Source organism: Podarcis filfolensis, assembly GCF_964270895.1.
Source record: "Podarcis filfolensis genome assembly, chromosome: 4".
NCBI lineage: Eukaryota > Metazoa > Chordata > Lepidosauria > Squamata > Lacertidae > Podarcis > Podarcis filfolensis.
In genome coordinates, this window is record NC_139607.1 from 6,243,336 (window position 1) to 6,265,883 (window position 22,548).

General features: G+C 41.4%; 1 protein-coding gene across 10 annotated transcripts in view; it reads right to left on the minus strand.

The window, feature by feature from the left end:
- Positions 1–22,548, minus strand: part of PCDH9 (protocadherin 9) — a 752,451-nt gene that overhangs the window by 671,490 nt on the left and 58,413 nt on the right. The window contains exon 3 of one of the 10 annotated variants that reach the window (XM_083610430.1): positions 1,792–1,945. The exons of the other annotated variants lie outside the window; for them this stretch is intronic. Coding sequence (XP_083466556.1) covers positions 1,916–1,945 — 30 coding nt within the window. The 3' untranslated portion in view covers positions 1,792–1,915. Of the gene's footprint in view, positions 1–1,791; positions 1,946–22,548 lie in introns of those variants that run through there. 10 annotated transcript variants of the gene reach the window in all.

A 22,548-nucleotide genomic window follows, 5' to 3' on the forward strand; every position in this document is an offset into this window, starting at 1 on the left:
GAAGGGTTATGCTCCAATCTGCAAATTAGTCTGGCTATTTCTAAACCAGCCTCATTATATTGCATCTGACTTTACTCAAAGGCAATTTTTTTTTAAGACAACATCTTTAATTTCCTATGTCAAGTTACAGAATAGCCACGCTTTTTAAATATGGCACTTTCCAGCCTATGTCAACAATGTACATGAATTCACATAAAAAGCAAAAGAGAGGTTCAAAGAGCTTTTTAAGCAACGTATGTGAAAACACTCAGAAAATAATTTAGACTTTACAGCAAAAGCAAAGTCACAAGTTAAATGATCAGTGTCACGGACAGTCTGTACAAGAACAAAGTAAAGAACTAATCAACTAATCAGCACACATTTTTTCTGTCACACAAACACATTAGGGGTGTGGTGAAAATGTCTTCCATTCCCCCCACTCCTTGACAACTCTTCATTATTGTAGTTAATGAGAAAAGAAACTGTATTCAAAAATTATCAAAGGAGGAAGTAAAATCTTTTTTGGGAGGGGGGAACTATGTTGTAGAATTTTGTTGTTGTTGCATTCTCCTTAATTTAAAAGTAGCCGAGAGAATTTGTGACTTAATTTGCAAATCATCTATCTGGTAGTCTGCATTGTGAAGCCTTCCTTCTCAAACTTCCTGAAAATGTCATTACATCCTTGGGTGTGAGAAGTCTGTCATGTGCCTAAACACCTGTTCCTTCTAAAGAAAACAATGCAGATTTCTTAAAAGTTAAAGGGAGCACTTCCCTTAAAAACAAAATTAGCACCCTACACTCAGGGGGTTGGTAGCCAGCTGTCCCACTTTGCCATGTCCCAATTAAAGCCCAGGGAAAGACGTAATGAGGCAACTCATTCCATTGGGCCTTTTCAGGTCAGGAAGTTTGGGCAGTCAGCGAAGCTACAGAGCACTGAGCACTACACAAATGTCTGGCTGGCACCCATCTGCCTCAGGAGACAATGGAGGAGTGTGCATTTGGGGATGAGGTCAAGCTCTTAGAAGGTTACAGTGCCTGCTGTGGTTCTAGAGACCCATACAGGAGAGACATGTTTTGTTGCAGCTGGGGCAGATGAAGGCATCTGGATGTGCTGCTGCAGATGCACCACAGCGTTTCTTGTCTCTGCGCTCCTCCCAGCAGTCATTCTTCCTCTGGTCACTGCTGTGGATGCAGGACCTGTCTGTCTCCAGGCACCATTGTCTTCTGCAAGGGATTCCTATATAGTGGGATTGACGTTGCCAGCCTTCATGTCATGTTTGCAGACATCTTTATAACACAGAGCTGGTCTGCTAATGGGCATGGTGCCAGAAGCCAGCTCCCCATAAAGCACATCCTTGGGAGATCCTGACATCGTTCTGCGGACATGACCAAGCTAGCGTAGACGTCGCTGAGACAGGAGTGTGAACATGCTGGAAATGTGGGCTTGGGAGAGCACATCATTGTTTGGAATTCTGTCCTGCCATGTGATACCCAAAACCCTCCTGATGCAGCACATATGGAAGGCATTGAGGCATTGCTCCTGACTGACACATAAGCCTTGTAGACTTTCTTCACCTTGGTATTTGATGTTGGCACCACATTCTTCCATACCCTTTGGAGACGTGAGCCATTGCCACAGCTGCTTTGCGGATACACTTGTGCAGCTCAGTGTCGATGGAGAAATTGCTGGCTATGGTGGAACCCAGACAGACAAAATGTTCTACTACCTCAACCATGTAGTCACCAATGCTGGCGACATCCTAACCCAAGATGTTGGTCTTCATCAGGCTGGTGGCAAGGCCCAGCTCCCTGCAGGCTTGAGCAAAATGGTAGCTGAGTCTCTGTAGAGCTTCCTCAAGTCTGCATCATCTGGAAACACCATCTCTCAGATAAGGATGCACCACACTTTTGTCTTGGCGCAGAGACATGCCAAAGACTAGGACCAACAAAGAAACTCTTCTGAACACTACAAAGAAAAAGAGAGATGAAAGCCTGCAAACCATGTGTGAAAGAAAACACATGTATCATCTGCAGCAAAAGGTAAGATAATGATAAGATAAGCTCAACCCCACCAAACTCACAAGAAATTATAAAGAAATTCTTGTGCCATTTGAATGAGGAAGAAAAAGAGAAGTCTCTTTTGTGGAAGAAGAAACTTCTGAGAACTTGTAGGACAGGTAACACAGCACTTGAACACACACACACACACATGGTTTGCAGGCTTTGATCTCTCTCTTTTTCTTTGTAGCATCGATAAGAGATTCTTTGTTGGTCCTAGTGTTTGGACACAGAGATTAAGAAAAATGAGCAGGCTGATATTTTCATGTTCGTCTAAGTATACAGAAGCGCCTGTATGTGCTTCATTTTCATTTGAAAAGGAAGTGGCTTCTGTTCTGGTGGGATTGTTGCTGGGAAGTTAATCCTTGTTTTCACAGCTTATTTTGGCCCTTATGACTGAAACTTTACACAGCTTCCAAAAGGTTAATTTTTATTGTAGTTATGACAAAGCAGCTATCGTGTCTATAACAGTGTCTTGCCAGCTGAGCTATGGCTTATCCTGGGGCTTACGACCCAGCTATTGGAATGGGCATGTTCATGTCAAGCTGAAGTCACATCTCATCAAAGGAAGGGCATTCAGACACTTTCTGGGACTAAGTGTTTTCTCCTTTTTGAAAGACAGTGAGATTTCCATTGAGTGAAGAGAGATCAAAGGTATGGAGAGCAAAATGGGTATTTTTGCACTAAATGTTTGCCAATGTATCATATGCAGCAGCAGCAGCTAGCCTTGGGGGCAAGTGTGCCACAAATCAGCTCTGAGAATGAGACTAAGCTACTCAGCTGCTCTCTGTAGTTCAGATACCCCTGATGTTTTCATGTAGTTTTGCCTCTGGTCTACTGATCTGGACAGCAGGCAACAGCATAGCAGGACACAAGTACATGGAAGTGAAGGACTGATTTTAGACCATAGCTGAGCCCTTGGATGCTTCTGCTCCTGTCCACCGATGCCACAAATACCTGCTACCTGTGCCATTTTGACCACTGATGCCACAGAAAGGGCCACCATGATATAGGCCTAGGGAAGAATTCTACCTCATGCTAAGTTCATCATTTCATCAAATCAAGCATTTCAGCTTGCCAGAAGGAATGATCCCCCTCGCCTCACATGCTCTTCTGAGGGGTCTTGCAGCCTCCCAAAACCAATTTTGATATATGAGGGAAGAGGACAGGGAGAGCCCAACTGCATGAGTCCTTGTGCAGGGACCTGTTAGGTGATTCCTGCCCTTTGTTCTTTCTCAAGTGCCAAATCCATATCTGGCATATATCACTCACATTGAAGGTGGTGGAATACCCCCCAAAAAAAATAATAAATAAGTTCATGCACATAGAAACCTAGCATGCTATGTAGACAGTGAGGCTAGAATGCCTCCACATTTCTTCCATACTTCTCCAGTTCCTATGGAGAAGTCTCCCTCCTCTCTCTTTCTCGCTCCATCTTGATCTTGTGAGCACACCTCCTGCCACACAGGTTTGCCACTTCACTGGGAACCAGGCCATAGGACAGGAAACTTTTTCATTATCTCGTGAGTAACCTTCCAGGGGCCACATACCAGTGGTAGGAGAGGCCAGAGGCAAAAATGGATGGAGAAGCAGGTGTGATGCTTGATATAGTTGGTTGTAATCTAGCCATGTAGAAGTCAGAGGCTTCAATACACACAACTGTTCATCTAGGATGCAGGAGGCATTATCACAGATCAAGACCACATTCCAGGCAAAAGATCTTAAGGATGGTCTAGAGTATGGCCAGTAAGAAGTGAAGCCTTGGGAGCAGGGATTGGTCGGGAGAAGAGGTGTTGCTGAGGGAGAGCCCCAAGGGCTCAATGAAGGGGCCTAGGCTACATTTGGCCCCCAAATCTGGGGTTCCCCACCACTGCCATAGAGTTATTTTCTGACACTGTTAAAAGATGAACTACGGCTTCCTCCCATGGATCTACTTTCTACTCAACTATTGCTACTCTGGAATAAAGTGGCCAAGACATAGACTGCTGTGGCCAAAAATTGTAATTGGTAATTGTTTGTGTCGGGTTATTTGAACCAAAGCAAGATTTCACCAAACCCCCTTTGCAATAATTGTCATTCTCATGAGGATGAATAATTAAGAGAACCTTGGAATGATCCAATAAACCATAAACAGTAAACCAGAAGGATTCTATTACCTGCTGTAAAAGTCAAATTACATATGATTTTTAGCATCAATAAAAGTGTCACCGTTTTATGACAGTTGCTTCATGACATTGGCAAGGGAAAGTGACTTTTATCATCAAAATCCCTAAAGTATAAATGTGCTCTTTAAATACAGTTTAATGAATTCCTGCATCTTTGACAAGCACAGACGAGTTTTCTTTTTACAAATCTGTTGACTGCTTTGTGAATTAAGGCTGAGTCCCTTTCCCAACAAATCTCAACACTGAACAGTGGCAAAGGTATTAAATGTGGGAGGGAACTGATTCATAACAGAAATGTGTCAAATCTGTGTGAAAAAAATACCTAAACTAGGATGCATTATAGTAGGAAAGCAAATCTGGATAGAACTGCCTAGTTTCCACTGGGGATCAACACTTTGCTGTCTTCTGTGGCAAAGGATGTGTTCACAAGAACAAAACAAACTGTGGGATTTGTTCCTACCACTGTATCACTTTTTTATTTTATAGCCTACTTTTCTAGTATGAGGTACTCCAAGAGGTTTGTGCACAGAAACAACAGAAAGCATCACAAAAATATTAGAAATCTTTTCATTATATTTAAAGTACATCAAAGCATCCCTTTTTTTATTTTGTTGGCTTCTATGAGCCCTAATTCTGATTACCGTATATTGAACATACATGAAAGACAGGAAGGCTATATCATCTTCACACAGGATTTCAGGACTGCCTCTTTCTTTGGCCAACTTGCTGGTTCTGTGAACTGAGTGATCAACTAAAATCTATGGGCATGATCTGAAGGAAACCAAGAATTAAAGGAGGAAATCCTTTGGCAATATCCATTTACAACTTTATTACCAGCTTGCCTTACACCAGCATTTTGTGCATAGGCTTGTTCCCAAAGGCTGCAATCATATGAGCACTGAAATGGGAGTAAATGCCATTGAATACAAAAGGACCTGAATCTCAATAAATATGCAAAAAGTGTCTGTTAGACAAATGCTTAACTCTTCTATAAAAATCATGTGTTCAGCTTTGGCTAGACTGTGTACCAACATTTTTTGCTCTTGTATCCACTCTCTTTTACAAGTGCTTTTTCAAAGCAAAATGAATAAAGAAGAGTTGTTACATTTAATTTGCACAAGAAAGGATTATGCTATTAAACAGAGCATAATATTAAACTATAAGAGGAAAATAACCTCACAGATTCATGAAATTTGTTACAATTACCGCACCTTAATAATCTTCTTGATTTATAACCAAAGACCCGACAGAGAGAGGACGTTAATGTATTTGCTGCCCTCTAAAACTATATTATACTGGGTACTTGTTTTGTGTTGGCAGCAATTTAAACTTTCAATAAAGCCCAGCACAAAGATTGGTCCTCATAGACTTAAAAGGAACATACAACCACAGCAGGCACTGTAACAATGGTTTGACTAAGGTTTTCTGATGTTCTTTCCCACATGGTTTCCAAAACAATAGGAACAATCCAAAAACTCTTGTTTATATATGCAAAACTCCAGGGTTCTTAAAGAAATTGCACAGTGAAGCAAAAACTTAAAATATGTATACAAGTCTCTATTTGACCTGAAGAAATTTATATCTTACCTTTCTAATAAAAAAGCTTTAAATGCAACGCTCAAAAAATAGTATATTAAAACTCGAAAGAACAATAAACTAAATAAAAATACATAACATAATAGCAATGAAGATATGTGGTTAAAACCAGTGGGTGGTAGTCAACTATGTTTTGTTCAGAGTAAACTCACTGACCTAACTTAGTGACGTTCATTTTACCCTGAGTAAAGGTTAGTTAAATATCACCCAGCTTAATTTAGGGAGCAATCCTGCAGCAGGATGAGTGGGTTAGAATCCAGTGGATCTCTGACTAAGCCATAAACTGCTTGGCATAGCCAGAATATGACAGCTTAAATCACTCATCCTCAACTCAGCTGGTATATACAGGCAGCTGCCATTTTAGGTGCATCCAATATGTATGCAACTGCACATAAACACATCGCGCCAAACCCAGAATGACCTGAAAAAGTCACAGAAATGTCACAAAAAGGGGTGGGGCCAGAGCGGAACGAAGTGTTTACGGGCTTTTTCAGTGGTGTATTTCCAATACGTTCAGTGCCTCAGAACGTAACCCCCACATAAATGGGGAGCTGCCTATCACGATGTATCTCTCCCTTCCCAGCTCTGCCAGCCCCTAAGTGGATGAAACAAGTTAGGTGGCTCTTAAGCTAGTGTAAACCCTGAAAGGGGGTGTTCCAGGGGTGTGATGTGGCGGAACCGGGGGGGGGGTGAATTAGGTTGGATCTTAAGCCTGTTCAGCTTGGTCACATGACCTGGAAATCCATCATAATTTAAGCCAGCAAAAAGGGTGGCGTAATTCAAACAGTATTTTAGAGGTTTGTTTTCTCTCTCTCTGCCAGGATTAGGCTGGCTCAGCCAGCAGAAGTCTCGTTGCTGAATGGCGTTTGGATCTGTTATAACTTTATGCTGCCATCTCTTACACTGACTTGCTTTATGCCAGCTTCTTGTGTTCCCAAAATCTCAAATTCAGGCAAACATTATAAACTGCATTTGGACTTTGCCAGTAAAATATAACTGATATAAAAACACTACCGTTTGAGAGACTTGAGAGATGCTTCCGCATACTTAAGCAAAGATGTGAAGAAATAATTAAATCTTAATACTGTAATGTGTTACTAAATGCAATCATTTCAAACAACTATCAGACTCAATATGAAATATTGCTGTGAAGAAATTTAGATAAATGATGCATTAGATATAGTTCAAGCCTGGCCAAGCAACCAGTTCAGGTGTTTTCCCAAGTGGCCATCCTGGGAGAAGATCAATGGATGTCATCCCATGGTGTTGGAGGATGGAAGTAAAAATCATTTACCTTTTCACTGGGTACTAAGTCCTTTCAGATGGATAAACTACAGAGTGATCTCATGTATTCTGATCTTCGGCAAGTCCCTAAGCCAGAGGATGTAACACAATTCTTAGTAGTAGCTGCTGTGGTGTAAGCAGTCTCCCTATGGCAAGAGATGTGAGTTAGGGAGCACTTGATAAAATCAATTTCAGCTTTCATGCTTGCTTTCCAGATTCTGCCTACAGAACATGACTGAGGATGAGCCTCAAGAGCGGAGCAAAAATAATCACCAGATAGGGCTAGTTGCTATAGACAAGTAGCCCCTGTCCTAGAGAAGCCACAATTCTCCCAGTGTGAGGTTGTTCTCCAACGGATTGCAGGTGGAGGAAACAGAAGTCCCCCTTTGACCCGGTAGGTGAGAAATCTATGTCAGGGTGTGACCATCTCACAGTGAGAAACCTATATGGATGAACAACCATACGTTACCCCAGTCTAGGGAGGGGAGGAGTTTCACTAGGCTTTTGTTAATCACTAGGCTTACTGAAATGCCTTTCGCTCCCTAAGGAATTTCTTGTATCTCCTCCACCCTCTTCTAATCAGGACCCTCCAAACTCATTGCAAGCATCACTTCAAGCTAAATTACCCTTCGGGTGCTTGTACTCACACAACTGTCATGCCTGAAGTGAGAAAGTGGAACCATGGCTGCTAGCATCACCCCCTTGAGTCCTCACCTTATGGAGGAAGCAAAGAAGAAGAAGAAGAAGAAGAGGAGGAGGAGGAGAAGGAGGAGGCGTTTGGACTTGATATCCCGCTTTATCACTACCTGAAGGAGTCTCAAAGCGGCTAACCATCTCCTTTCCCTTCCTCCCCCACAACAAACACTCTGTGAGGTGAGTGGGGCTGAGAGACTTCAGAGAAGTATGACTAGCCCAAGGTCACCCAGCAGCTGCATGTGGAGGAGCGGGGAAGCGAACCTGGTTCACCAGATTACGAGTCCACTGCTCTTAACCATGACACCATGCTGGCTCATGCACAGCACTGAGTGACAAGGGTAACAGGCTCCTCTCGTCAGATCTTCTTCCCAATGGGTGGCTAGGAGGAGGAGGGGCCAGCAAAGGCATATGGTTGGAAATGCAGCCCCTCCATGCCCAAAGGGGGCTTAAGACATTTTGTCTTCCCTCAAAATTCATCCAATCCAATCCAGTTTTTACTACATTCACTGGCAAGCACCCTCCCCCTGATCAATCTTGGTAAGAACTGTTTTATATCTAGTATTCTGACAAGCAAATTCTCTCCATTCCTCCTATTTCCTCCACCCAAAATGCCAAATTAAGGTGGATCTGTTGCATTTGCAGCAGCAGGGCTTCGCAACAGATGATTATGGGTGTCGAATTGTGGCCCTTCAGAAATGAGTTGCCAGCTTGAAATGCAGTGGTTTATGTTAATGTTCATTCCAAATCATAGTTAAATGGGATTCATATGGGAAACCTCCTGACATTATCAGCTAGATTCTACAGAGAAGTTCTATAGTGCAGCACAGTCTAGTCTGATACTACTAGAACTCTGCTTTGATTGTCAGATCCTCTGATCATCATTTCATTACTGCAAGGATCTGGCTTTGCCACTGGCTTGAATTCTGTACTTTGCCACCTTTTTTATCAACCCCTCCCTCCCCCACTTCATTTCATCACAGGTCCTTTGAAATGACATCTATATCACAGCTGCAACCTGGTGTCTGTCAAAACTAGAAGGATTTTTGATACTCCTGCTGAGAGGCAGCCCTGGTATGTGCCTAAACGAAGCCCTCCAGAACTACTCCACTGGTACAAAGGTTCCCTTTTCTGGTTTTGTTCTTTGGGATTCAGTTTCATGGCCTCAGGGTTCTCTCCATTCTTTGTGGAGGTTGAGCTTTTCAAGAAATCTTAAACTCTTTTTCCTCTGCAATTTATCCATTTGTTTATCCCCCCTTTCTTTCAAGAGGGTCCTCCCTCTCAAAATTGGCCGCCTGTCAAAGATTGTTTACAATCTGATCAAGCTTATTTCAATAAATTGTTCCAGCTGCTAGAACACAATTTGTTTACAACTTCTGAAACGGACTCCTTAATATGTGAAGCCAAAAATACAGTTGTCATTAATTTTTTCCTAAGTGAAAGCATCCGAGGGATTCTTTGGGAAGTGGAGAGTTCTGATAAATTCCTCAGAGGATATTTCAGATATCCTTAGCCAAGGGTCGAACTAACTCCCATGTCATATCTTGACTAATGCCACTCCACTGGAAACATGCATGCAGAGGATTCAGAAGAATAATTACATGGACTGCTTATTAGCTGTCAAATCCAAAGGGTGGAAATTCAGTAAATAAATAAAGAGGAGTACACAAAAAGAAATCTGCCGTGGAGCTGTTCATTGCCTTTACTTCTGCCCAACTTCTTGCTGAAACCTGAGCTAGGTAATACAGTACCTAAAGTTTGAATTTGTCTTATTTTGACCACCCCAGCTGTTCCATCAATGCTCTGAAACCTGACTTCAGAATTGTCCTATTGATTCAGAAACCCGGTAGCTGGATGTTTAAGCGTACTTCACTTTGCACGCAAAAGGGTAATGCCGCTTGCTTCTGATCCAGGGAATTCCTAGAGGAACTCAGGCTTCTCAACTGCCATTCTTTCAGAGCATATCGCATATTGTTCTCTTTGAACAGGGCTAATGACCTATCATTTCAAGGGCTGCTTTTTATCTCTTCAGGAATGCTGCTAGACTGAAGCCACCTCTACCAATATAACTACTCTAAGCTTCTATTATCTCAGAGAGGAATCACTGCAGCTCATTGCAGGTTTGGAGGATACCTCACTGTTCTGGATGGTTCGGCCGCTCTTAGAAAATCCATTGGCCTTAATGGTTTCCTTGTGATAAAAACTGACTTAAAGTTATATCTCAGTAACAGTATATACATTAGAACAGCCATGTCTTGCGTGGCGTTCCTGGTAGATCCTGTTAGATCTCTGGCCCATCAGTGATGCCCTTACAAACAACCCCCCCCCCCAACTTTGGCTTCCTAAAAAAAGCCCAACAACTTTGGGTAGATCATAGCCAGTCTTTTTATGACAGTGGGTAGATCACTGCCAGTTTTTTTATACTGTGAGTAGATTACAGTCTATTGGGATTTGGACATCCCTGCATTAGAATCTGAACATCTATTTGAAAAAGCAACCTTCTTGTTATGATTGCTGGCAGGGCCACTACAGACTCCAAGCTACACAAGCTACACAAGCTACACAAGCTCCAAACATGTGCCATTTTAATTTCCCACCTTGCTCTGTAGTGGCACTTCATCAGGGCATTATGGGAAATCAAAATGGTAGCTAGGCTCAGCCACACAACAAAGATTTGAATGCTGCTACCAGCCACTGCTAGCCCAGTGAAAATGTGGGTATCCCTTAAACTAGTCAGATTAACTAACCAGAAATATGCCCTAACCTAGAATATAGAAATATCTTCCTGCTCAAGGAGTGTAACAGAACACAAAGGAAGATAAACTGTATTCCATTCCTAGTTCCTTGCTGTGGAAACAAAGTCAGAATAAGAAAGCAGGCAAATACATATTTTGCCCAAGAGATCGATAGATGGATTTTCTTTCTTTCTTTCTTTCTTTCTTTCTTTCTTTCTTTCTTTCTTTCTTTCCAAGTACCAAGGAAAAAACCCATAAATAAAGATTTACATATAAAGTCTAAATGCAGTGTCAATAAATATATGGTTTTTCCGAGATCACAAATTTCATTCAAACTAAAATACACAGATTTATATAGCACCTCTAACTGTCTACATAGACCAGCAGAACCTCTGAGATAATTTCCCACCGGTCCCTTCCTGAAATAGGGGAGGTGCAGTGGTTGTAACAGTTGCAAATTTTGGCTACCTATGAATACCTGCCAAAAAGTTATGACACTGCTCCCACATACTACTTTTGATGTAAAATTATATGAAATCTGGTAAGAAAATTAAATTTCAAACAAAAACTCCACCCCATAGTAAATACTGTAGTGGTGGTGGGGGATAATGGTTAGAGGGCTGGACTTGGATCTGGGAGTTCAAATCCCTACTCAGCCATGACATTCCCTGGGTGACCCTAGCCAAGACACTGCCTCTCAGCCTGATCTACTTTATATGGTTACTGTGGTGATTAAATGAGGGGGGGGGGGCGAGTAACCATGTATGCAACCTTGACCTCCTTGGAGAAAAAGGTGGGATATAAACACAACAGATAAATAAATAATAGGAGTAGTTCAACATGAAGGATTTTTTTTTAAAAAAAATGGCATTTCCCAAAATGTCAGATGACGAATCAATCTTGATGTGACGCTAGTAACTGTAAAAGTGTTTATGCTGCCTGATTGTGAACTGCCATTGTCCATCAGGAACAAGCGAACAAAACAACAATAACATCATTCTGGCCACTGAACTAAGCTCATTTTAACATTTGAAGGCAGCTTGATCTGCCTGGCTCAAAGAAAACAACAATCCTCTAAGAACTTCAGTAGGCCTGGAAGTTTACTGATATCTGAAGCAAAGAGAAATTGTCTGGGGACTCCAGAAGCTGCTATTAGATGACATAACCCACATGGAACGGCCGTCCTCCCAGAAGTGCCTCATTCTTTCCCACCTAGAATTCGGCAGCGCAGCTGATCAGTGTAAACATGTTTCCTCCCAACGGCTACCCTGGGCCTTTGGTTTTCACCTATCCCCAGCTGGCATCTCCGTCTGATGCTGAAGGCAGACACCGGCCATGCTGTTCACTGCACAATGACAGGCGAACAAAAGAACAAACAAGCTGGAGAGATTTGAAACATGGGAGCTTGGGGACCCGTGTGAGTTTCACTGTGCCACTGTGAACCTCCCACTAAATATAAAAGCTGCTCTCTTCAGTGAAGGAAGCCAATAACAAACGGCTTTCCTTATGTCTCTGAGTAAACCCTTTGGGAGTCAGGAAACAGCAGCGTGTGGAACTCCGCACACACACACAAACACCCTTGGACAGATTTGATATCCATACTGCCAGGTGCCATAAGCTCTGTTGAGGCCAGGTGACACCTGACAAGCATTTAGCTTGAGAAAAGGGTGTTTGGGGGGGAGCTTTTTGTTTGTTGGTCTGCCAGATATTGTATTTCAAAGGGCTCCTGATCATTGAGGATTTTTAATACATCAGTTGTCTGTCCCCTGTCTTGCATACGTCTTCATGATTTCATGTCAAGTTAGGTACCGGAGACAGATGGAGCAAATCTCCCACGAGTATTTGGCAGTAAATTCCAAAGTGCTAATGCATCCAGAAAAAAATTTCAATACTGTTTTCCCCTTGCTGTTGAGAGTGCTCAACAACTTGTTGGTTCCTGTATCATGTGAAATGATGTAACACACATTATGTTGAAAATATCAAGCAAATTGTGGTGTTAACATTAATCCTTCAAGAAACTCCACCCCTTTTGCATGCTAATCCAAAAATCAGCCCATGCAATCCTTTTGATGTGGTAGGAGGTTGGAGGATGGAAGATGCTCGGCTGAGTGTTCCAAAATTAAAGTAGGGTGGCAGTGAAGAGCAGTGAACCTCAAGCTGGTGCAAAGTGGGGGGAGGGGTATATATTGGTATTGAACAATATCCTTCTTCATGGACAACAATTCTGTTTTGTTGCTGCCTTTGCTGTTCTTAGATTGTTGCTGACATTGCTGGCATTTTTGACGTTGCTGGCATTTTTATATATTGTGAGCCACTTTCAACAGCTGTGCCCCCCAAAGTGACTGACAATTTTAATTGAAAACAACAACATTGCAGCACTTCCTCCTTAAAAGAGAAACACCTTAAAAAGTGATTCCTGAAGAGAAGTGTCTCTAGGGAAACCATGTGTTTCATTATTACCTCAGATGGTCTCAGGGGAGACACAGATGAGAGAACCTGAAAGTCAGATTGCTGCTCAGCTGCTGAAGATCCCTGATTGACCTTGGGTCTGTTATTAACCCTAAACTACCTCAATAATTGTTGTGCTTGTGAAATGGGTCAACCCCATATACTCCATCAGCTCAAGTCTTCCAGGGAATAGTAAATAAAATTATATTCTGACAGACTTCAGCAATCAGATGGCAGAAATAAATGCAGATATAAATGATTTTAGGATGAACTTCATAAATGTATCCTTGAAACAAAAAGCCTCTTACAAGGACAAGAAAGTATTTAGTCAGTTGTAGCAATGCTGCAAAATACTCTTCCTTGTTATACTGGTTTGGAACTACTGCAACATGCTTTTCCCCATTCCTATAGTAGTTTCATTTCACTCTACTACTCATGAATAATGAAGTCAGCATATACTGATAAAAATAAATCTAACAATTCAGGGAAGAGAAAAAGCTAACAGAGACAGTCACGAAGAGAAGGGGGGAAAAAGGCAAGTCTGTGCTTTGCAAAAGTATCTATAGTATACAGTCATTGAGAAATGCAATAAGATAATAAGCTTCCCAAACAATTTGAAGGGACATATGCTTTTTTAAAAAAATTCTTGCACATCACTCACTCCCATGCATTTAAAAAGCAAGGCAAGAAGAAAGGAATTTACTCCTGCCTCTCTTAAAATACACAAACTGAGTACAAAAAGTAACCTGTAACCCTAATCTCACATTCTTTAGAAATCTCCTTCCAGTTTGCAGATCCCAGTTCTGGAGAGGAAACTCAGGAGGTTCAAATGACTTCAGGGAGATGCACAGAGACCATCATCCGAAGCACAGGTGGTACAGCCAGGGGGTGGTGGTCATGCAAAGGGCAGCCCAGAAAAGTGCCTTGTAGGTGGGGGTACACACACACAGGCCAAGATCAGTTGCCAACTATGCTGCTTTTCTTGGTTGGCAGCTAGAATAACTCTAGGAGCTTGGAATATAACCAAGAGCCTCATTCCCTTGATGATAAACCACTTGCTACATTCTGCCTTAGTTCTTGGTAGTCTAGCCATTGCTGGGATTCATGCAGAAGATACCAAGTGATGCTTCAGCAAAGCGAGCTGGAACATTCACTCTTAAGTCCCTTGGGTTTGCTCTGCTCAAGAAATTAGGAGGTAGAGAGGAACACATTATTGATACTACAGGGACAACAGAAGAGAGTCAACATTTTCCAAAATTATATATCCTAAAAGTCCAAGAAGTTGTGACTCACTTATTTCAGCTGTGCTTCAAGATTTCCTAGCCTGGCTTTGCCCCTTGTCCTGGCCTAGTAGCCTGCTTTTTAGACTAGCATGTTGCTTTCCAAGACAGTTGGGGGCCTCTGAACACATTAACGAAGAAGAGGTAAATGTGTGTTGCTAAAGATATACAGTTATTCCATGATATGATGTTGTGCAAGATATGATGTTGTGCAAGAGTGACTTTTCTCCAATCCTTCTAATGTTTGTTTAACCCTGACACTGACACACACACACACACACACACACACACACACATCTTCCAGGGGTCCCCCCACTCAGTATTCCTGAAAAGGAGGCGGTGTCACACAAATCTCTGCACGTACTAAAAGTGCAAGAGGCAGGTTGTGGGATTGTGCCCCAGTGAGCCCCACCCTCTGCCAACTAGGCATGCATACTGTACAGCCATATAAGGCACCTCCACACGAGGGAAAACTTGACTGGCCTGGGATTCCTCCTTGTGCAGATAATCCTTGTTCACAGATGGCTAGTGAAGGCTGCGATCGGCATGAGACATTGGCAGGGCCAGGGATAGCTGATGTCACCCTGCAACCTCACATGGTAGGGTTTATGTGTGGCCCCTTTTCTGTCTTTGAATTGGATCTGGATAGATTTTCGTGTGTCCAGGTTACCGTCTACCGCTTATTGAAAAACAGAGAAAGAGGGATATAAAGCCCCAAGCTGTTATACTAAAGTAATCAACTATAGTAATCATGTATTATTACATGTAAGTTGCCCAGCATTCTCCCAAAGGGACACTAACTGAGTCCATATATAAAAGTAAAAATGAATCTTAAATGCACACACACACAAAAGTATTCAAGCAGAAGTTATGTACCAGTATATATAACGATCAACTGTCATGCAATGCACAACCATATGTCCTATAGCATCCACATTGGGTTGGGGGGACGTGGAAGGATAAACAGTGAAAAAAATATATATATAATGAACAACTTTAAAAGGAAACATGTCCTCCTAATTATAGCAGATTTTAACTGCTTACGGAAAAGCAACTGCATTAAAAACTTCAAAATGTTTTTGTTAAAAAGCCAACAACGAAATGAAATAGAATGAGGCATTCAGAAAGCAAGTCTCAAGGTTGCTTGATACAATACATGAATGACACATGAGACAGAAAAGCCACGGAGGTGCAACAGATATAAAGAATGCAAATAAAAGTCAAGCAAGCAGCCTGCTTATGTTTTATAACAGTTCTTGTATTGAGGGGGGGGGGAATCTATCCACAAGGCATAGTAAAGAGTGTATATAGCCACTAACAGAAGGCTAAACATATTCCTCTTAGTTGCTACTCACCCCTACAAGGAAAATTAAAGGGCTGCAAGAGGAACACACTTGAAGGAAAAACAAAGCCTGTCTTCCAGTCCTGATATTCAGCAACTTGGTCCCCAATGACAGGATTCCTACGAGGCAGAATGCGCTCAGAGAGTATGGAGATAGTCTACTGTCCTTAGGAACTCTTAAGAAGGCCCTATGTCCACACATTCACACATGACACACACATAATAATGATGGGTATTTTGCTAGTATAGAGCTGGTGCCATACCTTGACTCTCAACTTCAGGATAGTAAGACTGACATACCTCCTGAAGTTGTAAGGATTACAGCTGCATAATGTATGTGAAGCACTTGGGACTTTTTTTTTTGGTACTGTACAAATGGTGTTGATCATAATGATTAATAGCCAGGTACTATTTTCACCCAAAATGAATGGGTTCAGGACAGAACCTTTTATTCAAGGGAGAACTAGAGTAGGAATTGCAGTACCTAGACCCTGAAGTATCTGTGTGAATGCAGAAGCACTGGAAAGCCACTAGAAGCCCAACTTCCTCCACACCCACATGACGACTTCTGCTAGGAAATCATACTGTACACAATATTACAATATGTTCCCATGTTCTTCCTGAAAACATTATGATTGATGTGATTACCATACTGCCGGCATTTTAACACACAGTTCCTGTCATCACAAAATGAAATGATGGACAAATCATATTTTGATGTTTTCCTTATGCCCTGAAATATTTTGTTGTTGCTCTTCCATTGGAAAGACATGCCTCAACACCCTCTCCTACTAAGAGTTATTCTGAGTTAAATCTAGAGACCATATAAAACACTTGAAACGTTTTCTGTTTTAACATTAGGAATGCTTATGAACATCACAGCACTTCCAAGGATGTTGTGAGGTTTTCCATTGTCCTTACAGCAACATATGGGTGAGAACTGCAGACAGAAGGTACCATTTTGGGATTTTCATTTGAGTGAACAGAAAAGCTAAGACAGTCAACAGTTCATTGACACACCATTACTGATCACATTTACTGTATAGGCATTAGGAGTTGAACTGAAATGGTCTCTCAGCTGAACATCCCAATTCATTTGTGGTAAATTTGGGTGGCTGTTCCAGGGGCATGAACAAGGGTGGGTGGGGCTGAACCAATTCTTCTCTTTCAACTTTGGAACTTACTGCAGCATCAGCCTTGGCTTATTTATTTGTTTATCTTTTTTTTAAAAAAATTAAATGTCAATCTGTATGTGAGAGGCAGGGAAATTCTTCTCCTGTCCCACTGGTCGCCTACAGTGTTTAACTAAAGGTATAGAGACTGGGTTGCTGCTCCAGTCAATGCCCTGTTTCTCCACTCCCACAGGCTGAACCAGGCATCCCAGTTCAGCCCACGCACACCTCAAAATGGCTGCCCATGTCTGCTGTGAGGGGCGGGCAAGCCTTGAAAAATGAACCCTGAAACTGGGTAAAATATTATTGGTGCTAACATAGATGGTACAAAATTAACTCTGGGGTGGCTTATGCAGGGCCAACTTGGACTATTATACCAGTCTTGTTCCTATAGAATGTAGAGGTTTAATATCCCCCAGGATTAGGTAATCATGTGAGATTCTTGCATTTCATTACTGCAATGTCTACCTGATAGACTAAAAATACTTTGAAGAGTTGAATAATTGCATGGTCTGTATAGAGGTTATAAAAGCTACCAGGTCCATTCTTTTCATTAAGCATGCCAATGATTTCTAAAAGGCTCTTGTGGGGTGATTGTATTAATTGTTTTACTGCTCCATAATCTCTGCTGTGTTCGATTTTGGAGGATATAGGCTTTTAATTTTTTTTATGACTCTCTTCCATTGACTCGTTTTATATTTTTCTTATTTATTAGCGGGATGGGGACTCTAGGAAACACAGAAGATCCAAGTGTAAAAGTTTGCAGGTAGCTGCCACCTACCCTATCTACTCGTATTTCCAAACAAGCTGTACCTGCGATGAAAAAAGAAATAATAAGGTATTCCAGCTACATATTTTTCCATTATGTTACCTGAATATGTATCCATGAGGACAGTTCTAGATGCTCCTGTTGCTCAGCAACAACATATCAGCTTTACAAAAGAACATGGTAGAGGGTCTGTGAAAAGAAACCTGGCTTTGTTCTTTTTAGTTAGGCAGGGAAAGAACAGCTCTGATTCAAAGCTTTGAAATGCTGAAGTGGAAATGAGGGATATAAGCGAAGTACGAAGATGACATCAGAGGGAAAACCATAATTTGTTTATCAGGCCCTCTTCACATCCAGATTCTATTTTAACATGTGCTATGCAAGAATGGGGTTTATATTTTAAAAGGCAACTCAAGAAAATCTTGAAACAGTTCAGCGGAACTCACTCCCAAGTAAGTGTGAAGAGGACCGCAGCCCCAAGGTTTTAATTTCTTTCTTTCTTTCTTTTAGAGCATATTTACACCACAGAATTAAAGTAGTTGAATATTTTATCCCCAAGAAACAGGAAATGAAGAGGGGGTCCAGGTGTGCTAGGTATTTCTAACAAGAAATTCTCAGCAGACTCACAAAACTTGCATTAGGGTGGGCTCTGAAATACATCTTTGAATATATGAATATACATGTATAATAAGTACTGTATACTGAGTAAACAGTCTACTCAGAAGTGGGTGCCATGGAATTCAATGAGATTACACCCAGGTAAACTGGTATAGGATTGCAGTGAGTTAGAACTATCCTATGGAGTTTGGAGTTGTGAAGTCTGTGGCAGAGGAACCATCATTTCCAACACCCCACAAGGCTCATGCAAAATATGGTAAAGGTGAGAGGAAGCTTTTTTCCCCTCGCACCCTGATATAACACTTTTTATAAATAAATCTTATTGGTTTCAGGGAGACTCCACAAAGCTTAGTCCATTTCCCTCTTTGGTACTAGGCTTTCAGTGTTTGTGCACCTTGTAAACTTTATTCTTCATGCATGAAGAAGATATATCTCTTTGGTTTAAAATAATGGCAAGTTTCTCTGGAAGCCGAATTCTGCCCTTTGCCCACACAAGCAGAGTACATAGCCCTTTTGTCATTTAAGGTAAAGGCAGTAAATGAAACTGAAAATAATGAAATCTCTCACACAAAACCCATAGTGTTCCTACTCCTTAGAGAAGACAATGGAAAACTCTCACTGGTCATAACATATTAGGATTTTACTCTTGATATATAAATTCTGGAAGTCTGAGCAGCATATGAATACAAAAACAAACAGGCATCTAGACAGCTCCATCTCCTACAAACTTTACAAAATACTAGCTTCATTATTACGTACACAAACCCCTTCTAGTAAGAATCACTTCAGTTTGAAAATAACAAAAATTCTGTGTTGTTTACTTCACAGACACCAATTTGATTTGTAACTTTAGAGCAAATTTCATTGTTTAAGAGCAAGGCTTTTTCAAAGGCAGGCTCTTTTCAAAATTATAGTTTGAGACTTCTTGTTTCCATGGAAATGACCTTTTACTATTCTATGGAAATGGAAGTAGTTTTATATATTTCTCTTCTTCCGGGCTTTATTATACCAGCAAAACTATAATTCAGAATACAGTCCTCATGGCACAGCTGCCCACTCACCTAAGAGAAAATGGTGAAGCAGCTCAGGAGATTCCTGAGAATATAAAATTTCTGTTCATCTTTTCAACATTGCAAGAGTGCCAGGAGATCATCTAGTGCATGCCGTGAGTGGAGGGAATGTGATTTTTTGTCCATTGATAGGTTCCTAGGGGAATATTTGGATCTCGATTTCTTTCCCTCTTTTCTAAGTCACTCTCTTGTGCCTTTTTATCTGAAGAACTGTAGAAGAGGTTTTAAAAAGTGCAGGACAATGGAGTTAGTTCATCTCCAGTAGCAATATAAGAACAGGCTCCTCATTCAGAATCAAAATTTAGATTCTCCCTACCCACCTGGTTCTCTCTGTAATTTTTCTTAGAATAAAACTCTTCAGTAGGCAGTGTGGTTTCTCGCCTGGAACACCACAGAAGATAATCCCCACAGTGGAATACTCTTTCCAAGCAAATGTAAAGTTCCACCCATCACTCTGTCAAGTTTGCAGGTCACATTTACTGCATTCAGCATTACACCGTGTGCAGCAGACAACATTTGTGCTAGTACTGTATAGGGAAACTCACCACTGCAAAATCCCATGTTGAAATTGTTCTGTAGCAAAAGCCTGCTCCAGATTAGGGCTGATCCAAAACTGCTTATCTGTTTTCAAATTCTGCTTAGAGCCTTCTCTCCTCTGTACAGTAACCTGCTCACTCCCTTTACATTTGGGGCGTCTTCATCTCATTTCCTTGGTCCTTTTCCTTTCATGTGATTTCCCCTACTCTGACTTAGCTCTGATTCCATGTTACATCAGTAGTAACGATAACAACAGTTAATACTATTGACATTCCCTGTTAACCAGACAGAGAGCTTCAAATCTTATTTATTAATATAGAGCCCTTCATCCGTGGATCACAGGGCAGTCTACAATAGGAAAACACAAAAATACAAACCAAACAATAACGCTGGACTAAGAGGAGGCTGGACTAACTAGATGGGCCACTGGCCTGATTCAACAGGCTGTTCTTAATTTCTTATGCTCTTATCATTTTGTATGAGCCACCTTACGTACTTTTGTAGAAAGGTGGAATATAATTCAAACAACAACAACAATTTTAGATAGAATCCAACATAATGCTAAGGCAATTGTGCTGCCTGTGCAATGATTTCTGCTTACACAAAGAAATGTTATCCCACTCGCTCACTCTGTATCCTGTAATACTTCCATAATTTCACAGGAGTTTTCCGTCTTATAACAGCAACTCCTCTTTCACACATTTATCCACTTTCTGGCCACTCTTCTTGAGTACGGGGATTTAAAATTAGAAGCAGCTCAAACATTGTAATATACTGCCTTGTCACATCTCCAAAAACATTTCACAATCATTTACTTAAACTGCCTTCCACATTGTCATCTGCCATATTGTGATTAATGCAATCATTAATCAGAACAAATTAGGAAAATATATTTGACTTCTGAGTGCAATTTCTGATGATGTCACTTTGTTATTTCTGATGAGATGGCAATTGTGTCACAGTGGGGGTGGGAATAAAGAGAATACAGGTCTAGTGAGGCAAGATTATAGTGCTAAATACAGACAATATGAAACTATTTCTCTGAACAGTTTTGCAAAAGCCACATCTTGTATTCACATGCCATGCTCTGGTACTGTTATGAGAAGCAACAGCCTTAGAATCATAGAACCGTAGAGTTGGAAGGGACCCCGAGGGTCATCTAGTCCAGCCCCCTGCAATGCAGGAATCTCCACTAAAGCATCCATGACAGATGACCATCCAACCTCTGCTTTAAAAAACCTCCAAGGAAGGAGAATCCACCACCTCCCAAGAGAGTCCATTCCATAGCTGTCAACTTACAGATTTGAAAATAAGGGACCAGCAGCCTTGAAAATAAGGGACCAGCAGCCAAAATAAGGGACCTGCAGCCTCACCTGTTCCAGGCACTCCAGTCTTCCTGTCCTCCTGCAGTCTGGTCAAACTCATGCTGGTAGCTTCGAGAACACTGTCCAACCAACTTTGTAACCAGAGGTTCAACTGAATAGAATCTGAATCACATGCACCACAAGGCCTATGCAGCCTCAACTTAAGATGGCTCCCCGGCCTAGCTTTGCACTGCAAAGTGTGCAGCAGCACGTGCAACAAAATGGCGTCCAGCATTCAAAAACCCCCTCAGCTTGCATTAACTAGCCACACAAAAGGCATGCAAGCTCCACCCCCCAGTCGTTCTTAGACTTCTTATTGGGTGAGCAACAGCCAAGCAACACAGTTGGAGCCTCCCTCCTCCCTGGCAGGCAGGGAGGGAGGGAGGGAGGGAGAGGAGCTGCTTCCTTTGAAATTTAAGAGACATAATTTAAGGGACATTTAAGGGACATCTATCAATAAGGGACAGCAGCGGGACACGGCGCTGGAATACGGGACTGTCCCTTCAAATAAGGGACACTTGACAGCTATGGTCCATTCCCACTGTCAAACAGCTCTTACTATCAGAAAGCTCTTCCTGATGTTTAGTCAGAATCTCCTTTTTTCTAACTTGAATCTATTGGTTCAGGTCCTTCTTTATGCAACCATCTTTCAGAGCCACAGAAGAAGCTATTTATCATAAATAAGCCCCTTTGTTAGTGTTCGCTGAGAGGTTATGCTTCTGTTCTTCCATGATCCTGGAATAGCAAAGAAGAATGGAGATATCCACTCTCCCACATACATTATGAACTCAGTTCAAGAGAAAAATGTTGTTTTGATCTAAGGGCACCAAAGACAGACAGGACAACATTTCCTGGTGCCAGTGGTGAATTTTCCGTCACTATGGTAACCTGATTTCCAGTACTGTATGTTTCAATCCTGAATAGAAAGCATCATGATAAAGAATTATAACCGGCGTGATTATTACACTTGACCACTCTGAGTATCTCACTTGTGTTAATGATATATTTTAATTCAATTCACTGTGTTAACTGGGGCTGCATGAATTGCTACCCTTGCTAAGGGATGGAGGAGAATTTTGTTTGGTCTGCATACAAGTGACAGGTAACAATCAAATTTCACACTTCTCTAACTTTGTAGTATCATTTCAGAAATATTTTTTTTTCTGGGGGAAATACAAACAAAATGCATATTTTGGGGGAGATTTATAGAATAGCAAACAAAAACAATATTTTATGGGTAAGATTGTATACAAAAATATGTACAATTGTAATGCAATTTTATGTGTGTGTTAAAAAAATGGATGGAATAGACTTATCACTGAATGTGTGAAACAAGCATGGAATGGAAAGAGACTGCTCAGTGTGTCCCTACCCTCACTCAATGTCACATCAAAGTCTAGATACATCATGTAATGGAATTTTCTCACACTCCATTCTTCCT